The sequence below is a fragment of the Pogonomyrmex barbatus genome, unplaced genomic scaffold, assembly GCF_055798465.1.
Source record: "Pogonomyrmex barbatus isolate J1 unplaced genomic scaffold, ASM5579846v1 scaffold1, whole genome shotgun sequence".
NCBI lineage: Eukaryota > Metazoa > Arthropoda > Insecta > Hymenoptera > Formicidae > Pogonomyrmex > Pogonomyrmex barbatus.
This window is the reverse complement of record NW_028297098.1, coordinates 25,701,906-25,726,815: the sequence shown is the minus strand read 5'-3', so window position 1 is coordinate 25,726,815 and position 24,910 is coordinate 25,701,906. Positions and strand designations below refer to the sequence as shown.

General features: G+C 42.0%; 1 protein-coding gene across 2 annotated transcripts; it reads right to left on the bottom strand.

Annotated features, from left to right (window-relative positions):
- Nucleotides 1-775: 775 nt before the first annotated feature.
- Sdb (SAXO downstream of blistered) lies at nt 776-24,896 on the bottom strand. Of its 2 annotated transcripts, XM_089078471.1 has the most exons (7): nt 20,122-24,896; nt 14,667-14,944; nt 14,219-14,533; nt 11,011-11,453; nt 10,645-10,850; nt 9,529-10,540; nt 776-9,435 (listed from the first exon to the last, which is right to left on the bottom strand). In XM_089078471.1, the coding sequence occupies exons 1-7, from the start codon at nt 24,211-24,213 to the stop codon at nt 1,901-1,903; spliced, it is 13,881 nt and encodes a 4,626-aa protein (XP_088934597.1). In that variant the 5' UTR covers nt 24,214-24,896; the 3' UTR covers nt 776-1,900. The 2 variants fall into 2 exon arrangements, with proteins under 2 accessions (XP_088934597.1, XP_088934587.1); XM_089078461.1 differs by having other exon boundaries at nt 776-10,540.
- Nucleotides 24,897-24,910: the final 14 nt, after the last annotated feature.

Sequence of the window (24,910 nt, the reverse complement as noted above, 5' to 3'; positions counted from 1 at the left end):
GAACGCAAACAGATATGGATGAACAACTTGCTTCAATGAATGTGAACTATGCCGCAGCAAGTTGTTCATTCGCGGCAGTTTACACTTGCTTGATCTGAATCCGACTTGAAATATATAGATATATTTCAGAGAGATACTGCCATATGTACTATATACATTTTTAGGACTTAGTAAAAATATAGTAAAAAATACGATTTATTTTTTGATATATTTAGTTTTACATACCTCTAAAGTGTGTAAAATCTAGTATACACACCCGAGTCATTATTGTCTATGCAGCCGGGTTTAGAAAAAAATTAGGAATATAAATGAGATCTTTTTTACATCAACAATGGCCGATAGAGCTTTATTCATTCACATTTTTTGCGAACAGCCCATGGCCATGTGTTATCAATACTATTAATAGAAAGGATCCGATTGTCACTTTAATTTACATATATACATTCCCATTGCGTTATTTTTTAATGGCAGATCCTTTGGCTAAATTTGTTTAATATTGACATCAGAACTATTTTTATAATTTAGAACTTAACAAGACAGTGTCAAATATTAAATCTTAATTTCTAATTGCTCTTAATTTGATTTATTTATAATCTTTTTATTAATTAATAATTAATTAATCTCTGTTGCAACTATACATCGATATGTACATGAGCACATTGCATGAATAATAATTCCGAATATTTTTCTATTGTATGCAACTTTCGATAAAATAAAGAAAATAGTGTGCTAATAAAATAAATATAATGGTAACAAATAAAACTCACGTAACAAATAATTACAAATAAGTTTTATTCAATTAAAATAAATGTTTAACATAAAGTAAATAAACTTATAAACATAAAGTATAACCACTATCCATCTAAGGTGGATTAATTAACAAAATGGAAAAGAAATTACGTATACTTCTATTTGATATTTTGCTGAAAAAAATATTCTTAGAATACAATGCTAAGTAAGTGCGACAATAAAATAAGCTGGAAATTAAATAAAACATAAGCGAGAAATTCATGGCCATATAAAAACCTTACGTCATAAAGTCAGCGAAATAGAATAACGTAATGCGCTTACTATCCTAATTACCGGACGAAACTAATGTTCCATTAGATTCGACCATATCACGGATTTAAGCTCTAGTTATTGCTTTGTATACACGTGTTTTAAGAAGAAAGGAATGCATAACGAGTGGCTATCTGCTCATCGGCAGATAAGAGTTAGCGGTAATCGATATTTATATATCGACTATATTATTTTCATTTGCGATTGCATTATAGAAAGAAATAGCGTTTATTATGCATATGTATTTTTTTTAACAGTTATATTTAATATTGCTATACAAGAGACATTTATATCACTGTAGAACAAATCTCATCCGTTGATATCATAGTTTAGAAACGATTATATCATGATTGTTTCTATTCATGATTTTTCAACGAATATAAAATATAAATTAATTTTTCAACAGCGCGAGATCATCACAGCATCATTATCAATATCCTTTTCGGATGATTTAATCATAAAAAAAATCTGAGCATTTTGAAAAATAAATAATTTACTGTATGATATACAATTTCATATTTTAATTATTATAATTAATAATTAATAGTATAATAACAATTAATTATTATTATGAGATATAATTAATTATTATTATCACTAATTATTATAATTATTATAATTATATAATAATTATTAATGAATTATTATTATTTTTAATCGATTGATATGTAACAGAATATTCTTTCAGAATGTTATACGCGATAATAAATGTTTCGCGTATAGTTTTAGTGATTAGTTATTATTTTTTGTCGAGCAACATTTTGATTTGAATATTTTACAATATCGTCGTTGGGCGTAATTTGTGAAAAAATTACTAAAATATCAAATTGGACAAGTCGATTTAGTTGGACACGAGAGGCATGTAGAACTTATGCTTCTGCGTGTCTCTTGTATGCTTGAAGGGCGCCTGTTTCGCTTCCAAAAGAGCAGCTGGACACGGTCCTCTATGTCTAGGAACGAATTCTCTCTTGTACATGCTAGAAGTACTGACAGTATTGCCGTCGCCCAAATTAATGTGGGACGCGTTCGCCTGTTTCTGGACCCTTTCTACCTTTTGCGTACTCTGCGAGAAATTGCCGTAATTCTTCGCCTCGCTCTGCGAGTAAAATTTCCCGCCGACCGTCAGGTTGTCCTGCCGGACGATTCTCTGCGGGCGTTCGTAGCTGGAGGACGCCCAGGGATTGACCTCCTTGGTGCTGCGATGCAGCGAGGTCAAGCTGTGCCTGTCGTTGCTCTGGGTCGAGTTGCTGATGTACTGCCCGCTCTCGGCCAGATTCGAGATGCTCTTGCGCTGATCCGCCGCCGTCGACGAGATCGTGTGGAGCGCCTCGGTGGACGACGTGGCGCCGCGTCGGTGGAGCACCGCGTTGCTGACGTCGGCCGATGACGAGGATATCACGCTCTTGCGATGGTGGCCGATCTTCGTGGTCGCGTCCATCTGTGATCGTTCTACGATCGTTTGCCCGTTCATCGTCTGCCGGAATTCCGGGCTGGTCGAACTGTATCGCGCCTGACTGGAGATTGTGTGCTGCTCGTGCTGCTTCGTCGCAGATCTCTGCCGGCTTTCCATGTGCTGCGCGTTCACGTAATCGCGCTTGCTCACTTCCTGATGGTGACGCTCGACGTGATGCTGCTGCTGCTGCTGCTGTTGCTGCTTATGATGCTCGCCGTGTGTGGCGTCGATCGCGTAACGAGATGTCTCTTCTCCACGCGCGACTTGTCCGCGATGAGTCAGTCCTTCTGTGATCGATCTGCCCTCGATCGTACGACGATTCTGCGTCACGTTCTGCGATCGCAAGTGTTGCTCGCTTGCGTGCATTCTCTGATGCTGTTCGTGATGCTGATTGGACACTAATTGGGAGATCATTTTTCGAGAATCGTCAATCGATTGAGTGGCACGACGATCCGTAACATGCTGTGTCTGTTGATGATGAGTTTGAGCATTGGCGACTCTCTGATCGGATTGAGCGGAAGTTGTTGTATGTTTTACGATCGTAACGACGGTCCCGTCTGCCAGAGTTTGCGACTCCATGGTCTTCCTGGTATCAGTTTCTATCTCATTCAGCTTGGCAGCGATATCCTTTCCTGAACGCTTCGTGTAGGTGTTGTAGTTACGTTGATTCGTCGTGGTCATCGTGGTAGTATCGTCACCGAGCGAGATCGACGACTCCATGTGTCTTCGACGATTGATCGTTTTATCAGGTGAAGGTTCATGTTTAGACGGTGTATAAGTATCTCTGCTGGTTGTTTTCGTTTCCATGGTACCGGTGCTGATCTTTAAGTTATCTTCCTGCGATTTGATATCCGCTCGCTCGCCACGAACCACCGTATAGGTCGACTTGTGAGACGTTGTGCCTTCGAAACCGCCCGTCATCTTTAGATTATCCTCTCTCTTCGCGACTTCGGCCCTTTCTGCTCTCTTGGGAGTGAAGTCGTCGCGTGGACGCCCGATAAAGTCACCTTCCGGCTTCAAGTTATCGGCATAACGAATCGGCGAGCGTCTCTCGCCGGGCCTAATCTTACCCGGAGTTCTACGTTCGAAGTCACCCTCTGGTTTAAGATTATCCGGGTGCTTGATCGGCGTTCTTCTCTCCGCGGGGCCGATCACGATCTTTTGTGGTCTGTCAAAGTCTCCTTCCGGATATAGATTGTCCGGATGCTTTTTCATCGGCATGCGTTCGCCAATCGTGTGCACGTAATCATCCTTGCGACGTATGTCGATAAATTCACCTTCCATTCTGAGATTATCCTCGCGTCTCTTAACATCCACTTTCTCCACTCTCGTGATTTTCTTATAGTCATCTCTTGAACGATGAACGTCCATATGTCCTTCCATGCGTAAGTGATCCTCGTGCCGACGTACTTCCACGCGTTCTCCATTTATATGTTTATAATCATCCTTCGGAGATACTTCCATGTCACCTTCGGGACGAAGGTTGTCCTGGGGTTTCTTAACTGGTGATCGATCTGCTCTCTTTGGAGTAAAATCGTCTTTAGGTGTCATGTAGAAATCTCCCTCGGGATGAAGATTATCTTTGTGTTTGATCGGAGATCTTCGTTCGGCCGGTTCCACTTTCTTTGGAGTACGTTTCGCGAATTCTCCTTCGGGGTGAAGATTATCCTTTGGTTTCTTCACATCCGCTCGGTCACCCTTTAGCGGCGCATCTTTCTTTGGCCGGCCAACGAATTCTCCTTCTGGATGAAGATTATCAGGATGCTTGATGGGTGATCGTCGTTCGCCGGGACCAATGGGCGATTTCACTGGTCTCTCAAATTCACCTTCAGGCTTCAAGTTATCCTTGGGCTTCTTGATCACTGCTCGATCACCCTTAATAGGCGCGGTTTCCTTTGGCCGTTGTACGAAATCACCTTCTGACTTCAAATTATCAGGATGTTTAATAGGAGATCGTTTTTCAGCGGGACCTACCGGTGCCTTCTCTGGTCGTTCGAAATCACCTTCAGGATAAAGATTGTCTTCGTGCCTGATAATCTCACTGCGTTCACCGCGCGTAACTCGATAATCATCTCGTCGATGAATATCAACAAATTCGCCCTCCATCTTCAGATTATCCTTATGATGGATGATATCCACACGTTCGCGTTTAGACGTAGTTACGTAATCATCTCGAGACCGATAAATGTCTATGTCGCCTTCCATCTTTAAGTTATCGCGATGCACTACGATCTCGGTTCTTTCACCTTTAGTCGGTTTATAGTCGTCCTTAGGTTTTCCTACGAATTCTCCTTCAGGCTTCAAATTGTCTTTAGGCTTCTTTTGAACCGGTCGATCGACGCGCTTGGGAACAAAATCGTCTTTCGGTCGACCAACAAATTCACCTTCCGGATGCAAATTGTCTTCGTGTCGAATTGGCGTACGTCGTTCTGCTGGTCCGATTGATGATTTCTCAGGCCTTTCAAATTCACCTTCCGGACGCAGATTATCTTTTGGTCTAGTAATATCTGCTCTTTCGCCTTTAGGTATCTTTTCCTTTGGACGCTTTTCAAATTCACCCTCAGGCCGTAAATTATCAGGATGCTTGATAGGCGTTCGTTTCTCCGCCGGTCGAATTGGAGTTTTCACAGGCCTCTCAAACTCTCCTTCAGGCTTAAGATTATCCGCAGGTTTCTTAACGTCCGCCCTATCTCCCTTTTTTGGAGCTTCTTCTTTAGGTTTACCCACGAATTCGCCTTCTGGTTTCAAGTTGTCCGCATATTTGATCGGAGTTCTTCTTTCCGCTGGACCAATTGGTTTTTTCTCCGGTCTTTCAAAGTCACCCTCCGGTCGCAAATTGTCTTGCGGCTTTCTAATATCGGCTCTGTCACCTTTCTTCGGCGCTTCCTCTTTCGGTCTAGATACAAACTCACCCTCTGGTTTCAAGTTATCATATGGTTTCTTTACGATTGGTCTTTCAGCAGGCTTGAATTCTTCAGGTTTAGGTCTTTCGAATTCACCCTCTGGCTTCAAATTATCGGAATGTTTAATCGGAGAACGACGCTCAGCAGGACCAATTGGTTTTTTCTCCGGTCTTTCAAAATCGCCTTCTGGTCGCAAATTATCCTGCGGTTTTCTAATATCAGCTCTATCACCTTTCTTCGGCGCCTCTTCTTTTGGTCTAGATACAAATTCTCCTTCCGGTTTTAAGTTATCATGTGGTTTTTTGACTACTGGTCTTTCGGCAGGTTTGAACTTTTCTGGTTTAGGCCTCTCGAATTCTCCCTCTGGTTTCAGATTATCGGAATGTTTAATCGGAGAACGTCGCTCAGCGGGACCAATTGGCTTCTTTTCTGGTCTTTCAAAGTCGCCTTCCGGGCGCAAATTATCTTGGGGTTTTCTAACATCAGCTCTTTCACCGATCTTCGGTGCCTCTTCTCTTGGTCTAGACACAAATTCACCTTCCGGTTTTAAGTTATCTTGTGGTTTCTTTACAACAGGTTTTTCGGCAGGTTTAAATTCTTCAGGTTTCGGTCTTTCAAATTCACCCTCTGGTTTTAAATTATCAGAATGTTTAATTGGGGTACGTCTTTCTGCTGGGCCAACTGGTTTTTTCTCTGGTCTTTCGAAATCACCTTCCGGTCGTAAATTATCTTTCGGTTTTTTCACGTCGGCTCTCTCGCCCTTTTTAGGCGCTTCTTCTTTAGGTCGACGTACAAACTCACCTTCTGGTTTCAAATTGTCTTCCGGCTTTTTAATTTCAGGTCTCTCTACTTTCTTTGGCGAATAATCATCTTTCGGACGACCTTCAAACGGACCTTCCGGTTTTAAATTGTCATGATGCTTAACAACTTCCATTCGTTCGCCTTTGACGACTTTGAAATCATCTCGTGTTCTTGTGTCGATAAATTCACCTTCCATACGTAAATTGTCTTGATATCTAGTAATCTCGGTTCTTTCGCGTATCAAGAAATCGGTGTATTCATCTCTGGATCTATATGTTTCTATATCTCCTTCCATACGCAAATTGTCCGTATGTTTTACAACATCTATCCGTTCTCCTCGCACTGGTTGGTAATCATCTTTTGGTCGACCTTCGAACGGCCCCTCCGGTCTTAGATTATCTTCCGGTCTTTTAACTTCTGCGCGATCGCCTTTAGTGGGCGTGAAATCATCTTTCGGTTTACCAATAAATTCACCTTCAGGCTTAAGATTATCTGTATGTTTCACCGGCATGCGTTTCTCGGCCGGAGCATATTTTTCAGGACGAGGTCTTTCAAATTCACCTTCAGGTTTGAGATTATCTGTCGGTTTCTTAACTTCTGGCCTTTCTGCTGGACGATAACTTTCCTGTTCGGGTCGTTCGAACTCACCTTCCGGCTTCAGATTATCCGGATGTTTAATCGGAGTACGCCGTTCCGCTGGACCAACAGGTGCCTTTTCCGGTCGTTCAAAATCACCTTCGGGCTTGAGATTATCCTTTGGCTTTTTGACATCGGCTCTCTCACCTTTCTTCGGCGCTTCTTCTTTCGGCCTAGATACGAATTTGCCTTCTGGTTTCAAATTATCGTAAGGTTTCTTTACAACAGGTCTTTCCGCAGGCCTAAATTCTTCCGGCTTAGGTCTTTCGAATTCTCCCTCTGGCTTCAGATTATCAGAATGTTTGATCGGAGTACGTCGCTCAGCAGGACCAATCGGTTTCTTCTCCGGCCTTTCAAAGTCACCCTCTGGCCGTAAATTATCTTGTGGCTTTCTAACATCGGCTCTCTCACCTTTCTTCGGTGCTTCTTCTTTCGGTCGAGATACAAATTCACCTTCTGGTCTCAAATTGTCATGTGGTTTCTTTACAACAGGTCTTTCCGCAGGCCTAAATTCTTCCGGCTTAGGTCTTTCGAATTCTCCCTCTGGCTTCAGATTATCGGAATGTTTGATCGGAGTACGTCGCTCAGCAGGACCAATCGGTTTCTTTTCCGGCCTTTCAAAGTCACCCTCTGGTCGTAAATTATCTTGTGGCTTTCTAACATCCGCTCTTTCACCTTTCTTCGGTGCTTCTTCTTTCGGTCTAGATACAAATTCACCTTCTGGTCTCAAATTGTCATGTGGTTTCTTTACAACAGGTCTTTCCGCAGGTCTAAATTCTTCAGGCTTAGGTCTTTCGAATTCTCCCTCTGGCTTCAGATTATCGGAATGTTTAATCGGAGTACGCCTTTCTGCTGGACCAATTGGTTTCTTTTCTGGCCTTTCGAAATCACCTTCCGGCCGCAAATTATCTTTCGGTTTTTTCACATCAGCTCTCTCGCCTTTCTTAGGCGCTTCTTCTTTGGGTCGGTATATGAAATCACCTTCTGGTTTTAAATTATCTTCTGGCTTTTTAATTTCAGGTCTCTCTGCTCTCTTCGGCGAATAATCATCTTTCGGACGACCTTCGAATGGACCTTCAGGTCTTAAATTGTCACGATGCTTAACAACTTCCATCCGCTCGCCTTTAACGACTTTAAAATCATCTCGTGTTCTTGTATCAATAAATTCACCTTCCATACGTAAATTATCCTGATATTTAGTAACTTCGGTTCTTTCGCGTATCAAAAAGTCCGTATAATCATCTCGAGATCTATACGTTTCTATATCTCCTTCCATACGCAAATTATCTGTGCGTTTAACAATATTCATATGTTCTCCACGCACCGGTCGATAATCATCCTTCGGTCGACCTTCGAATGGACCTTCTGGTCTCAGATTATCTTCGGGTTTTTTAACATCAGCGCGTTCTCCTTTAGTTGGCTTATAGTCATCTTTTGGTCGACCCTCGAAAGGTCCTTCGGGCCGTAAGTTGTCTTCCGGTCGTTTTACTTCCGGACGTTCAGCACGCTTAGGTAAGTAATCGTCTTTAGATCGTCCTTCGAAAGGTCCTTCCGGTTTCAAATTATCTTTCGGTTTCTTAACATCCGCGCGATCACCTTTTGTAGGCGTGAAATCTTCTTTCGGTTTACCAATGAATTCACCTTCTGGCTTGAGATTGTCTGGATGTTTCACCGGCGTTCGTTTCTCGGCTGGAATATATTTTCCAGGACGTGGTCTTTCAAAGTCGCCTTCGGGCTTTAAATTGTCTACTGGTTTCTTAACTTCTGGTTTTTCTGCTAGACGGAAACCATCAGGACGAGGTCGCTCGAATTCACCTTCGGGTCTGAGATTATCTGGATGTTTAATCGGAGTACGTCGTTCTGCTGGACCAATAGGCGCCTTCTCTGGTCGTTGGAAGTCGCCTTCAGGACGTAGATTGTCTTTTGGACGTTTGACTTCAGGTCGTTCTGCACGTTTCGGCAAATAATCGTCTTTCGGGCGACCTTCAAATGGTCCTTCTGGCCGCAAATTATCTTCCGGTTTCCTAACATCCGCACGTTCTCCTTTGGTCGGTCTGTAATCATCTTTTGGTTTTCCTATGAAGTCACCCTCTGGACGAAGATTATCATCGTGTTTAATAGGTGTTCTACGTTCGGTAGGTCTAAATGGCTCGACTTGTCTGTCTGGAAATTCTCCTTCTGGAAACAGATTGTCCGGATGACGAACGATAGATGCTCTGTCACCGGGACCATAAAGAATCGGCTCCGGTCTTTCAAAGTCGCCTTCAGGATATAAATTATCCGGATGTTTAATTGGAGTGCGCTTTTCACCTGGTGTATACTTGTCTTTTGGACGATCTGTAAAATCACCCTCAGATCGTAAATTGTCTTTTGGTCGCTTTATTTCAGGTCGTTCCGCTGTTTTCGGAGTAAAGTCATCTTTTGGACGTGCTTGGAAGAGTCCTTCTGGTTTCAAATTATCCTGCGGTCTTTTAACATCAGCTCTTTCTCCTTTAATTGGCCGAAAATCGTCTTTAGGTCGTCCTTCGAATGGCCCTTCGGGTCTTAAATTATCTTCCGGGCGTTTGACGTCAGCACGTTCACCTCTGATAGGTTTGTAGTCATCTTTAGGTCGTCCTTCGAATGGTCCTTCGGGTCTTAAATTATCCTCCGGGCGTTTCACGTCAGCACGTTCACCTTTGGTAGGTTTATAATCATCCTTAGGTCGCACTTCGAATGGCCCTTCAGGCCGCAAGTTATCTTCTGGCCGTTTTACTTCAGGACGTTCACCGCGTTTAGGTACATAATCATCCTTTGGACGTCCTTCGAAAGGACCCTCGGGTCTTAAATTATCTTCCGGACGTTTGACATCAGCACGTTCACCTCTGGTAGGTTTATAATCATCCTTACGTCGCACTTCGAATGGTCCTTCAGGCCGCAAGTTATCTTCTGGCCGTTTTACTTCAGGGCGTTCACCACGTTTAGGTACATAATCATCCTTTGGACGTCCTTCGAATGGCCCTTCGGGTCTTAAATTATCTTCCGGACGTTTGACGTCAGCACGTTCACCTCTGGTAGGCTTGTAGTCATCTTTAGGTCGTCCTTCGAATGGTCCTTCAGGTCTTAAATTATCTTCCGGGCGTTTCACATCAGCACGTTCACCTTTGGTAGGTTTATAATCATCCTTAGGTCGCACTTCGAATAGTCCTTCAGGCCGCAAGTTATCTTCTGGCCGTTTTACTTCAGGGCGTTCACCGCGTTTAGGTACATAATCATCCTTTGGACGTCCTTCGAAAGGACCCTCGGGTCTTAAATTATCTTCCGGACGTTTGACGTCAGCACGTTCGCCTCTGGTGGGTTTAAAATCATCTTTAGGTCGTCCTTCGAAAAGCCCTTCAGGTTTTAAATTGTCTTTAGGTTTCTGTGGTTCTGGCCTGCGCAACAATACCGGTGTAATATAATCGTCTTTTGTATGAGGTAAAGCTTCGAAAGATCCTTCAGGTCTTAGATTATCAGCTCTTTTAATAACTGTGGTACTTCTATAATCTGTCTGATCGAAAGTTCGATATTGTTCCTGAGTGGTCGTAGTACTGTCAGTGATGTCTGTTTTGCTGTAAAATCTATCAGTGTCTTCAGGATATTTCGGTCGCCATTGAGGTTCACGCTCGATAACATGAGTTTGGAAATCTTCCTTGATATGAGAAGTACCCTGCAAAATAATTGTGACGAACAATGAAAGAACAGAAGCCGCACATATTAACCGTAAATATTTTAATTAAAATGAAATCTGAAAATAAAGTTAAAGCTACTAACCGTAAATTCACCCTCTCCCACAGTGAGATTATCCGTTCGTTTAATGATTTCGGCGCGTTGGATGCTGCGATGATCAATGTACTGCGATCGCGTCGTCGTTTCGTCAGTCGTGAAATCACCCTCTATCTTCGTATAAGTATTGCGTCGTATCGGAGTCGGTCGTTCACCGGGGGTGCCGGTGAAAACCAATTCGGTCGTTGTTGTAGCTAGAAATTAACAAAATTCATTTCTTCTTTCCTCTGTCAAGTATGATTTTACGAAAATATATTTACTTTAGTACATATTAAAATAATTCTACTGAAACCAAAGAAGCAAGTTTATTAATAATAAGTTCACGAGCGTAATCAAGCGAGCATCGAAACTTACTGTCGAAATCTCCTTCGAATTTTAAGTTATCTCGCGGCTTCGTAACTGGCGCTCGTTCGCCGTATTTCGGAGCTTCTTCTCGAGGCTTGCCGACAAACTCGCCCTCAGGTCTGAGATTATCTTGCGGCTTCTTAACAGGTGCCCTTTCACCCCTCGTAGGTGCCTCTTCCTTTGGTCTTCTGACAAACTCACCCTCAGGTTTGAGATGATCTTGCGGTTTCCTAACCGGCGCCCTCTCGCCCTTGGTAGCCACATAGTCGGTCCGTCTCTGTCCGATGAATTCACCCTCTGTATGTAAGTGATCCTCGTGATAGTATTTCGTCTGTTTCTCCACTCGCTTTTCATCGTAATCCTGACGATAAGATGTCACGATCTGCACCGGTTCTTGTTGATGAAGGAATTCCAAATGTTGTTGAGGCCAATTATGCGGGCAGCGATGGCGTCTAAAATGTCATCATCTTTTCAGTATTCAAGAATAGTTACTACAATCATAATATCGATCGTGATATATCTTTCAGATTGCACGAGAAATAAGTACGCGTTGTGAGACGTCGTCGTATATAAGGAAAATCAGCTGTCTTCGAACTTGCCTTCATCATACTTAAAAGCATCATATTTTATTAAACGAAACTCCATCCATTCTTGTTACATTTACAGTATATGCCTGTTTAATATTAACAAAGAGGGAGGAAAGCGTTCGGAGAAAATTCTTGTTATCCGCTTTTGTATTCGTTTGAATAAAGCTGGTGCATAACAAAGGCTTGGCACATATAGAGATTTAAATATGACGCAAAAGGGCATCAATCCTTTTATAATGAATATAAAGGTCTTATGTCGTGATTTTAAATGTCTTGTTATTCTCAGAGTTAGTATTTGCAACACGTCGTTACCGCACACCGAAGCGAAATTGCGATCGTGTTGCAATATATTGTAATTAATTCGCTCGATATTCGGCACTTCGAGATATCGATTACCTTAATGTCATATCATTAATTAAAAATAAATAGCTTTTAAATGTCGTAAGAATTATGATAAATTTAATAAATCATACATTCGTTTAAGAGCTAATTTAAATAATTCCAAATATTTACTTTATTAATTATTATTCTATAATGCGTGCTTGATTTATGCACGCGAAGCGAGGTAGCGAGACCATTTATTAATCAGACAACGCAGCACATGCATTAATGACGTGTGTTCTCACATAAATCGAGTTGTTATCGATAATAATTAATGCAATTAATTAGACTCTTTCGGCTTGATTACAAGAATACTAATTAAGTTCTTTACAATGCGATCGCATTGAAAGTTTTAGATACCATCGTCTATAATTTAATATGAGAATATACTCAAGATTTTATCGAATGACATTCCTTTCGCATTGATCGTATTAATTAGCGAAAAGCTTTCTCCTTTCTGAATGGCACGAATTGCATCTCGTTGATGATGCTTTACATTGCGACGGCAATACCGGTTAGTTACTGCAGATGGTATGAGAAAACTGAACGCGGCAATCCTTGCCAATATTTTATGCAAAGCAGCTCGTCTTGTTTGGACAACGGGATTTCTCGCATGATATCTCCTACTCCGATATAACTATGTCGAGCGACGTTAAAATCCGCTCGCCGCTGCACTTTTTCGCTCTTCTTCTTCGCCGTCGGATATTACGAAATGCAATTCTGGCAAAAGCCAGTCTTGGTCAAAGTCGAGTAGCGTCATGTATTTTTTATTAGATAAAACCATGTTATGTGACACATTATGAAGATCTCTTTAGAAACCACGCGTTAAACCAGAAGAGAGAAGTTTTTAGCAGACCTCAAAGTTAAGCAGACTTACGTAGAAATTTCCAACGACTAATCGCCTGCGAGTAGACGAACCGCAATTACTTCTTGAGACGGCCACGACACGACTAATTTTCTACGAACTTATACCCTCTCGTTCGCGAATCTATCTTTACGAGTCTCTATCTAGGTCAAGATTTTTAATCTAACAGGGTGTTGACTTTATATATAACATTATATAAATTATATAAATCATATATAAAAGTATACGTGCATAGAATTTCTCATGACCATTGCTATTGGAAAAGATTAAAAACTGAAATAAAAAATATAAATCTCGTCTAGATATCGAAAGATTAATTTAATTTAATTTTAATTTTTTATAAATTATTTTTGTGAAAAAATTTAAAAGAGATTAACCTACGTTATTTCAAAGCTGTTTAAAAGAAATAAAAAAAAAATTAAATTCAACGTTAATTACAGTAAGTCAGTTTTTTTTTGAAGAAGGCAATCAATATTTTTCAAAAATGATATATGTCTAACGCAATTATCGAAGCTGTATGATAAATTTGATTCGTCACCGTCATATAAAGCTACGTAGGTTGGAAAGTTCGAATAAGGAAGGAATCGTGCGATGACTTGCCATCGCCCAGAACAACTTGCCGTAAAAGGATCTGTCTCGTGTCCTACTTTTGCACATTATGCATACATATATAGCGTTTTTTTTTTATATAAAAAACCTGCGAGGTGTGATATTGCTTTAACCTTTTTATGACACGAGTTGAATTAATTAAGCCAAATAAGTTTTTTTAAAAATAAAATATAATTTAATGGAAAAGATGAACATTTTTGAGAGAAAAATTACGGCTATACGTATTAAATAATAAACGTATTAAATAATATGATAGATTTTATATTAGAATTAAAGTGGTATTAAAATGGAATGGCATTAAAGTGTTGTTAGATATTTCGTACATAATAAACTCAGCTAGCTTTGAATGGATCGCAGCAATGAATTTAATAGAGTAGGAAATATGGCCTTGAAGACAATCTCCCGTTCCTCTCGTCAATTTGCATCTCGACTCAGGCAAGTTTTGTATTCTGATCTTGTTAATAATGTTTAGAAGTGGGTCAACCGTGTTCCTCTCTACTGCGAACGTGCAGATAAGTTAAATTAAATCGTACTCGTGCTGGCTCTATAGTTGTTAATTATACTTCATATGTAATGTCTATTAATATCTTAAAATTGTAACGTATAGGCGCAGGAGTAATTAAAACGATGCGATGGTATCTTAATCCCGACTTAACGACTATAATCTGAATTTTATATTTTTATAATTATACTATATCTTTCTCCGAATATCTTTATCTTTTTATCTTTCTGCGCATATGTAAGAAGATAACTTTTAACCGTAAGGAAGACTCACCCACAAGTACAAAGCTCGCAAATGCACTGTTCCTTCAGAGGAATTTTCGACAATACGTCTGGTATCGGTACTAGTTTAAAGGAGACGTCATTCTCGTCGAGAGAATCTGGACTTTGATCTCTTTGTTTCGGTTGTTCTAATTTCTTCGGTTTCTTCTCCGTAGGTCTCTCTGGTCTAGATTCTTCGTCGGATCTTTTAGGTCCTACCGGTCTCTCTTCGGGTCGGCTCGGCTTTCCAGCCGCTGGCTGCGGTTTCCTAGTCGGCGACGTGTGATCCTGAAATTTCTCAGGCGACTTCGGCCGAACTTCGGAAGGCCTGCGAAAACATTAATCGACGAATTGCAAATTGCTGCTTTTATTTTTTTTTTGTTTCCGTTATTTAAATATTTTTCGAGAAAAGTGTACAAATATTCCTCGCGAAGGAAGAAACATTTGAGTTTTTCACTCACCTGCCACGTTCCGCTGGTCGCTGAGGACTCCTCTCGCGTTGCGGTGGTCGACTAGGCTTTCCAGCTGTTGGAATTGGCTTCGGTCGATCGTCCTCCCTGAGCCCAGGTATTCCACGAGGATAACCGGGCCGATCCGGCGACGGTCTCCTCGTGGAATCCGCCGGAGAGCGGGGTGCCGGGCCGGTATCGAATCGGGTGTCGTCAACGACATCCCGCGCTACCATGCTAGTCACCTGCTCTTTGTCGATAAATTCCTTCGTCGATTCGGTAACATCTCTCTGGAAGATATGACAAAAATCATCCTTTTAACCACTTCTTTTAAATTTTCTCATTAGTAATATCCGAAGATGTCGAAGTAGGATAATTAGTCAATTAATATCCGTAATACGGTCAGTACTCGCTATGATTATCGTTCTACTAACAATTGCTAATATCTCTTTTACACGCGGTGCAAATTACAATGTTAATTATTGTTGAGTATACTATAAGTATTGAGTATTACCACATTTCTATAATTCTGGATAATATCTAGAATTTCATATAAAATTAATATAGTATCGGTTAAATAATACTTGCTTCGTGCTATAATAAAAAGTAATTGCAACGATGTGGCATATAAACTGGCATATAAACTTACGAAGTGTCAGGAAACATAAATTATCAGTTATAGCCGTGCTATCACTTGCAAACCTTTCGCGCTATTTCGCCCGGTGATGGTTGACAGCTTTATAGCAACCTTACGCGATATTACCTAATGTCAATGTCGCAACAGTTATTTAAAAAAACAAAGCAAAGATCCATTTCGATTGGCATTCTAATCGGCCGCGATAAACGCCTCGGTGATACGTTAGTAAAGACTTCGAGGCGTAATAACGACGTAAATGCGACTTCGTTTTTCCGCGGGCGTTCATTACGAGCTTCAAACGTGCTGCATAATGAGCGCCGCGGGCATGAACGAGATTAGGAACGCCAGTAATGCTTAGTTCGACGGAATGCAGGTAACACGAGATCGGTGTATACGGCTTTTATGTTCACGCTTACAGCGTATCGCGTAACCCGCTTGTCGAACCGTCGAACCGTACTTTTGCGATTTAGTTTTGTTAACGACGTCGCTGTCACTCCCAGAAATAGAACTGTGAGCTGTACCACCGACAACGCAAAGGATTTATACAAACAAGTCTATCTTGTAAACGTGCTTCGAACAATTGCTTACTTTTATCGAAATGCAGACATTTCTGGAATCTCTCTCTCTCTCGCTCATAGCTCCCGATTTTTATCGAATAATTTCAATATTTTATATTTCGTAAAAATAACGTAAAAGCATTAATTGCTATCTGTTTGCAGAATAAATATTTTTTTGGTCATGACATTTTTTTATTATTGGGTAGGATCTAATGTAATAATTTTTATGAATTTTATGGCTTTATTTTGATTTTATGGTTTCTTTTTTTAATCATGCATCGATTAGTATTTGATCTTGGTATACAGTATTTTATCACAAAATTGCAAATGTAATGTTAAATTGATAATCAATAGTAATGTAACTGGTACCAATAAGCGTTTCCTATAAATCTAGAAAAATATTTGAGCCAACAAATGTGTTTCGATGTTTCAGTTTTGTACATTGAAATTTTACTTGAGTAAAATGATATTGTGCCATCCGAGACGCTCTCAAAAATTTCACGTGTCTATTTTCAACTTGTTGGAGCTACTCATTATACTCACAAGCACGCACTCTCTTCAACTTGACTCTCTACGAGGCAGATAACGTTTGCTGATACTATTACTCAAATCCTTTGCGCCGTTTTTAACGCTCGAACGTAATTCGCGTAAAGCACATCAGATGAAGTTTTGGCATTTAATTAGCGGTTTAAGCAGCTTGAGTCTTTAAGCTGATTGCCCCTCCTCGACCATATCGAGAGTTGCTCGTAATGAAACTCGTTTACATAATTTGAACTTTACATATTTCGCATGACGAGCATTTGGTCCGTCTGGGATCTTAAACGATTAAAAACGATCGTCTCCGTGCGTCGTGTAGTAACTAGAAATTTAATAAGGTCCCCGACTCGAAAGAAGTTTGATGAACGTGATTACATGCCGTTAATAAAATATCATCGCGTTTATCGATGTCGTCATGTGTGTGACACGGGATGCGAGATATTGCGCGCATTTTGCGTCATCGTAAAATAATAATACCGATTCGCGCCGAGGAAACGCGATCACGCATGTGTCCGCATATCATCGTGTCTCGATCCAATGTAGGCCACGCTTCTTTATAGCTGTTTGCATGTTGAACAATCAAAAACAACGGGGGCGTATGTGTAACGTAGCATCGGGATGAATTGTTTTGAATAGCAACGTAATGAAAATTGCAATTATAATACGCGTATTCCACGCGGAGCGTGGTCTGAGCTGATTTAAGATTCATAAATAGAGGAGATATCCTCTGTTGGATGTATTCATTCACAAAGCGCTGGATGAAGTAATACTCGGGGGAAACACGTGTACAAGCGCGAGCTTACTAAAGCAGTTTATCGATCATCTCGAGACCTCGGGAGTAAAGTCACGGCTGTGCGAATTGGAACGAGCCACTTTAAAGAAACGAACTATCCGCATGATGCGGAATAAGTTAAGAATGTCTATTTTTAATTCCTTCGGCGGGTGTTTAAACGTGCGAACCTACTGCAATTTACCAGTGCAGTCTGTGAATTATCCTTGAGCACGAAGCGTCGGGTATTCCGACCACGACGTTGGACGACGTGAACTCCGAAGTGCCGATCTCAATATTTGTGGGATGCTACGCGAACAGTGAAGTTTCAGACTGTTCCGAGCATCTTCAGTTAGGAAGTTCACCGCTGTTAACAGTGAAAAGTACCCGCGTTGAATCTTCAATAAGCAGCGTGTACATTAATCATAAAATTTCACCAGACGTGACGCAAAAACGTTAAGAACTTATCTAACTGCGAGGAAATAGAGTGTGGAAAAAAAAAACGGAAAAAGTTTTCTCATATGTATAAAGAGATAATAATTTAAAAAACTGAACGAGAATTTCTAAAAAGTTTTTAGAAATTGTAGATTTCAATCTTCTAGAAATACTATTCTTTTTAGTATCGCTATAGCGGTAAAGAATGAAAGTGTCATCCGTGACATTTATCTTGTGTTCGATATCGACCCACATTTCTATGAAAACGTACAATATACACTTTTCAGTCGAAGTGACGCGGGCTTAGTGTAAAACCCGCGTAAAAAGTTAGATACCACAATTTCGTATTTACTGATTACAGGAAATCAATATTGAGTTGACTATAATGTATCAGAAATTGTACAAGGAATTACTATAGGACGACGAGCGGCACAGTCGTTGCTCCGTTATATATATTGTTATTTTATTTAACGTTATCGGTTGTTATCATCAGCACCGGAAATCGGCGATGATGTGACGTCAATGTACACACACACGTATCCGTCAGCGTGGCATCTCTTAACTAAGATTTCTATGGCACTCGAACGAGGCGACCGTGATAAGCGACGCGGAACACGCGTAAAATTCAATTGGTGCATTAAGCGGGCTACATTGAGCGATGACATCACTGCCAAATTTGCTCATATTGGATGCAATTATTATCACTCTGCATACGCTCGATCAAGCCTGATTGCACTTATATATGTCCGCGGTGAAAGTTGTTCCGTCGAGTCATTTCTAAAAATATAAACGATTATAATAATTTTTTCTTATTTTTGTTGTAATAAATATATATAAATATGATATAGATAATATAGCAGTAATTAAATCAATTCTATGTTTTTTTATCGCAATACTCAGAGAATATTACATTAAATAATATCGACATTATGTCAAGATAAGAATGTATAAAAAAAGATATCGCCTTTAATTTAATCTCAACTGTAGAGAGATCGTTCTAGTGTATATCTATATATATATATATATATATATATATATATATATATATATATTAAAGATAGCTTTTATATAAATGTCAAAGTCCACTTTTTACTTGAAAATAGGAAGGTTATCGCGCCGATTTCTCGTGTAAGCGATGATAATATTAACGGAATGCGTCGTCATAAATTTCCGTATTGTGCAATAGCATATTGACGGTGTAAGACGATTATGATATAACGATTGAGGTACGGTATGTCGGGCAAAATCGTTTCTCATGTGTGAAATATCGATTTCCGCACGGTTCGCTTTGCAATAGTTCGATGAATCGGGACTCAGCCATGCAGAAATTTGGATATATCAGAAATGCAATACATATATATATATATATATATATATATATTCTGCCTGTTTCAAATGCAGATGTGATTTAACAAAACCAGCTCTTTTTTTCTCCTGCATTAACCCTTTCTGTTCTTCTACGAATCGCCGTGTTACGTCACGTTTATTTTCAACGGCGCCACACACGTGAACCTACAACCTTCGCCCGGTTTGGAAGTGAAAGTATCGTTCAAGCCTCTTCTGCAAGGACTGTGCTCAAAGTGTCTCGATAAGATTTTTATAAATCTGTCGTTTTGGTCCTTGGCCATTGCCTGACGTTTGGTCCTTGGTGACTATCAGAAAGTTAATGTATCGATGATTCAAGTGTATCAAGGAAAAAAGTTCGAATTTTTAATATTTGTGTACGGCTATACTTCTGAAAATAAATATAGAACGAATGTTTTCCATTTAAATATTACTTGAAAACTGATTGCAGTTTTAAGAATTTCTATATAAAGAATAATATAAAGAAGCATTTCATGTGGCAGAGTCTTGACAAGATTTTTATAAATTTGTTTATTTCTAGATATCTAATTGATGTATTTTCTATTGACAAGTTAATATATAAAGATGAAGATAAAATTTGTATATTAAATTAATAATTTATTACCTGACATTTGATCGTTGTTGACGATGCAAAAATTAATATCGAGAATTTAAATGAATTCCGGTACCAAAAATAAAAATAAAAATTTTTAATATTTGTAGTTATACTTCTGAAAATAGATATAGATGTAGAAAATTAATGTTGCTTATTTAAGCGTTATATTCTAAGAACTAATAAATATTTAATAATTTTCTTGTGAATAAAGAAGAAGTATCTCTTAACATCTTGCAAAAAATCTCTTAACAAAATTTTTATAAATTTGTCCATTGCCTAATTAATCGACTATTGAAAAGTTAATATATAAAGAATTTAAATATATTAATAGTTTATTAATACTATTAATACTGACATTTGTCGGTATCGTTTATCAAGAAATTAATATCGGAAATTTAAATGTATCGGTAGAAATTTAAATTTTTTATATTTGACGACACTTCTAAAAATAAATATTGAAACAGAGTAAATGTTTGCACTTGAGTATTATTCCAGAAAACTGGCTGAGTCGTGGTTATAACAATTTCCTGCAGACAAGTAATAAATAATTTTGACGTCTCGCAATTACTCACCACATCCTTGCGCGTGTCTGTGGTAAATTCAGTGATGACGCGTTCGTCCTTAACATCGCGCACGTCTTGCACGGAAGTAAATCTCGAAGACTGATCGATTACATAAGAGGATCGCTGAAGCACGTCGGATGTACGCGTGATATCCGCATGTGTGATATCCGCGACATCTTCGGTATATCGGATTTCGGTGACGTCCATCTGTGTTTTCTCGTCCGCCGGTTTTCGTGAAATCGGAGTCGGCGCTAGCTTTTCTTTTTGATCCATCGGTTTTTCTCCTTTCTCGATTGGTTTTCGTTCGTCCGTCGGTTTTTTCGGCGTCTCAGCCGGCCCATCAGCCATCGATTTTTTTCGCGAATCCTGCGGTTTTTCGTACACGAAAGAACCGTCCCAGGTGGAGGCGCCTGGCTTCGATGGTCGATGCGTTCGATCCACCGGGCTTTCTTGCGGCTTTTTGTCTTTAGATTCCACAGCATCTTCCGGACGTTGTCGAGGCGACGGTTTAGGTTTCTCGGAGGGTTTCGATCCTTCATAATCGATGGCATATATTTGATCTTTTGAACTCTCTTCGATAAAAATTTTGGATATATTTGACGAGTCGTATGTCTTTGAATCAGTGACAAACTCGACCACGACGGAACTCGTAGCATAATCAGCAGAACTCGTTACATCCTTCGATGTGTCTAGGATCGTAACAGATGTCCTATGATCAGTGATGTCATCCGGTTTCTCTTTAACTGGGCTTCGCTTATCTACCGGTCCAGGCGTATCTTTTGATATCTTTTTATCTCCTGGTCTTTTCTCTTCTGATTTTTCATAAACGAATGATCCGTCCCAGGTGGAGGCGCCTGGCTTTGATGGACGATGCGTTCTGTCTACTGGACTCGTTTGCAATTTTTCAGGTTTAGGTTCCTTAGCATCTTCCGGGCGCTGTCGAGGCGATGGCTTAGGCTTTCCGTCATAATCGATTTCGCGGATTTTATCCCTTGCGCCTTCTTCGATGAAAGTTGTTGATATATTTGAAGAGTCGTATGTCGCCGAATCCGTGAGAAACGTTCGTTCGACCGTGACAGAGCTCGTAGAATAATCAGCGGTGCTTGTTACATCCTTTGTGTCCAAAATTGTCACTGTCTTGTGATCAATTGGTTTTTCTTTAATCGGACTTTGTTTATCCACAGGTGTATCTTTCGGTGATTTTCTGTCGCTTGGTCTTCTTTCCTCCGGTTTCTCGTACACGAATGAACCGTCCCACGTCGACGAGCCTGGTTTCGTAGGTCGATAACTTCTATCATCCGCGCGGGTCTCCTTCCGTTCAGAGCTTTTAACAGTACTCTCTTTAACGTCGGTAGTAGTTATTACGTCACTACCAGGCAGCCTCTTTGCGGGGCTGCGAGGGCCTTCTTGAATAGTCACTGTTTTTTGCGTCGTTACCGGCTGACCGTCGCGAATAACGACGGTTTCGACGGAAGTCGTCGAGAAATCGAGATTGGAGGAATCCCTGTAAGTTTCGTGCCTCCTCGCTTGCTCCATAATTACGGAACTTTCCACGCTCTCCGACGTGCTAGATACATCCTGCGTGACATCTCGTAGATCGATAGCGATTTCACTAACATGTTTCCTCGATGTATCCACGGGGGTCTTTTTGCTGTCAACTGGACGAGATTTGTCTGGCAGCCTACTCTCAACGGACTCTCTACTAGGTGGCCGCTTTTTATCTTGAGGGCTTTCCAGCACGAAAGTTCCATCCCAGGTCGACGATCCGGGCTTGGTACTTCGCAGATCTCTATCTTTCGATGTTTTCTCTGGACTTCTAGGCCGTGGAGAGGGACTGGTCCGACGTTCCGTCGTCGAAACTTTGCTTCGCGATGTATCTCCGTCGAATCTGATCGTAGTTTCGACGGGACGTCCCTCGTAAACGACTGTCTCGTACACCGTGGACGAGATACTCGCGTCCCTGATATCTGAGAAACTTTGCTGACTCGATGAATGCTCGACGATGTAAGAGGTGCTCGTGACATCCACTTCATTGATCGAATTGTCCTCCGTAACGTCTCGAATATCGACTGTTTTTACCGTGCGTTTGTCCTCTGGTCTTCGACGATTGTCTGGTGTTACCGGTCGCTCGTAGACAAAAGTGCCGTCCCAAGCAGACTGGCCAGGCTTGTAACAGCGCGAGGTCGTGTCTATTCTCGTCTGTCTCTCCGGACTTGCAGGACCACGAGCGGCTCTATCTTCAGAACCGTCTTCCTCCAAGATCACTTCGGACACCGAAGTGACCTTCTCGACGTTCTTCTTGTCGCTGGAAATCGCGTACTCGACGATATAGGACGCAGAGACCGACTCAGAGACGTTCGAAACGTTCTGTTCCTCGGTGACATCCTGAACATCCACGGAATCGTGACGCTTCTCCGTTCGGCGGACAACGGTGACGTCCGAAGGATGTCTCTTCGCGTCGTCTCGCGGCTTTTCATAGACTAATTCGCCGTTCCATGTGGAATCGCCGGGTCTAGCGAGTCTGCGCTGCGGGCTGGGTACGCGAGCAGGGTGTTGTTCCTCCTTACCATCGACATGGATCGAACTCTCTCTACTTACGTCACGTCGCTCCTCGGTAATGAATCTGGTACTGTCCGTGGCACCTTTTACGACGCGCACAGTCTCGGATGATGCCTTCTCGTACGTACCATCCGCACTCGTCTCCTTGAAATCTCTCCTCTGCGTCGTTTCCACGACGTTGTCGTTAGGACCGTGATGGAACACGTCGTCGGAGTCGTTACGCCGTCTTGGCTGCGTCGTAATTTTCTCCACGACGAAGCTGCCGTCCCACGCCGAGTCGCCAGGTTTCGAGTAACGAGCCGGTCCTTTCGGATGTCCGTCGCCGGCGAAGTCCGTCGTGTCCACGGCGACTTTCTCCGACGTGATGTCACGAAGACGAGACGTCGCGGATCGTTGACCCTCGTCGACAATCCTTTTCGAGTCTCGCCTCACGCTTGAACTCGAAGACACCGTCTGATCGATAACCGATACCTCGTCGGTCGAGGAGGTCTCTCGAGTGACTTTAACGCTCGTTTCGCTGCCCCGCGTGTCGTCGCGAACTTTCGAACTTACGGATGCCGTTTTGTCGACGGCATTTTTACCTTTAGGTGTGGCCGGTTTCTCGTAAACGAACGTGCCATCCCATGCGGATTGACCGGGTTTGTTACAGCGCGTCGATATTTCGATGTTTGACTTTTCCGTTTTCGAATCGCTACGACCACTCTTGTCGGCGGTCTTTTTGACGTTATCGGAATTCTTAATGACAGCCACTTTGGAAGGTGTGATCGTACGCTCGCTGTCAACTTCCCGGCTCGACGTGGACATCGTCTTGCCGTTGTCGTCGATCCTTTCACCTGTCTCGCGAATTCTAGTGGTGCTCGATACCGTCTGACCATCCTTTGTTACGGCCTCGCTCGTCTCGCTACTCACGTGGGTATTCTCGGTCGACCTTGACGATGTCTGAATTACGGGAACGTGGTCTCCATTCTTGGTATCATGAGAAATCATGACAATGGAGCGATGACCGCTGCGATCTTCGCTCGTCGACGAACTCTCGATCAAAGTGCTCGAGGAGACCGATTGCTGAACCGTCGAATGGGACGCGCTCTGACTTTGCACCTGGCTGGCTCGTTCGGTCGTTTCACCTTGGAGCACGCGACTTTCCGAAAGAGATGTCGCGTGCTCGCGTGGAAAATCGTGCGTCCTCCTCGCTTGCTTAATCGATTGCATCTGCTCCCCGGCTATGAAGTCTTGGGAGCTCTTTCCGCTCGTTCGGCTGGACGAGCTCTGCTGGATGGTCTGCGGAGGCGTTTCGATAACTTTGATAACGTTACCTTTGGAATCCATGATGACCTCGCGACTGGCGCTCGTGACCTCCACCGTGCTACTCCGGGATTCGCTCTCCTTCATCTGCTTCGATTCCTCCACAACATTGGTCGAGGATACAACCTCGACTGTCTCCGTTGTCGCCATGTCCGTGGACGTCGAGGTCGTCGCCACTTCATTCTTCGTCGTTCCCGCATTCTTCATCTTTGACACCGTGCCCTTCTTGTGAATAGTCATCGTGATGCGTTTTCAATCGCTCCTTCCTCGAGAATTATTCGACAATAATTTCTCACACAAACGCGAAAGATTCGTGATCGTCGTAAACGCGATGAAAATCAAGATTGTTTTTAAAATCAGGCACACTGTTAACCGACCGTGTTAATTCTCCGATCACTTCGACTTGACGTATCGTCTTAGATTCTAGAAGCTAGACAGAAGAAGCTCCCGCTTATCGCCGGCGCGCGCAATTATTTATCATCGCTACTCGCTCTTAACTTAACGTTACACACACCGCTCGCTCGCACGCGCCCGAGCCTCCCAGACGAACTGAAGCTCGGGCTGTGACCGGCCTCGTTTACAAACTCGTTTCTTCTATATGATCTTCGTAACTTTCTCGCTCGCGTATGCGGAGCGAGCCTCGCGCGCGCTTCTTCTCGCTCGCTTGCCCCGTAAACTCCAGAAGTTTGATGTCTCTCTTTCTCTCTCTTTCTCACTCACTCTCGGTCGCTGGAGGACCGGCTCCGAAATCCGCGATTTGTGAGAGGATGCGGACCGATGCTGTCGGTCCGGTATCGCGAGTCGATGTGGCGTCGACGGTTACTCGCCGCCGCTGGTCTAGGTGACCACACGGTTCTTCACCGTTCCTCTCTCCCGTCACTGACACTGACATACACCAACCATGGATCTTTTATGCCTGGAGAACACCGCGGCACCC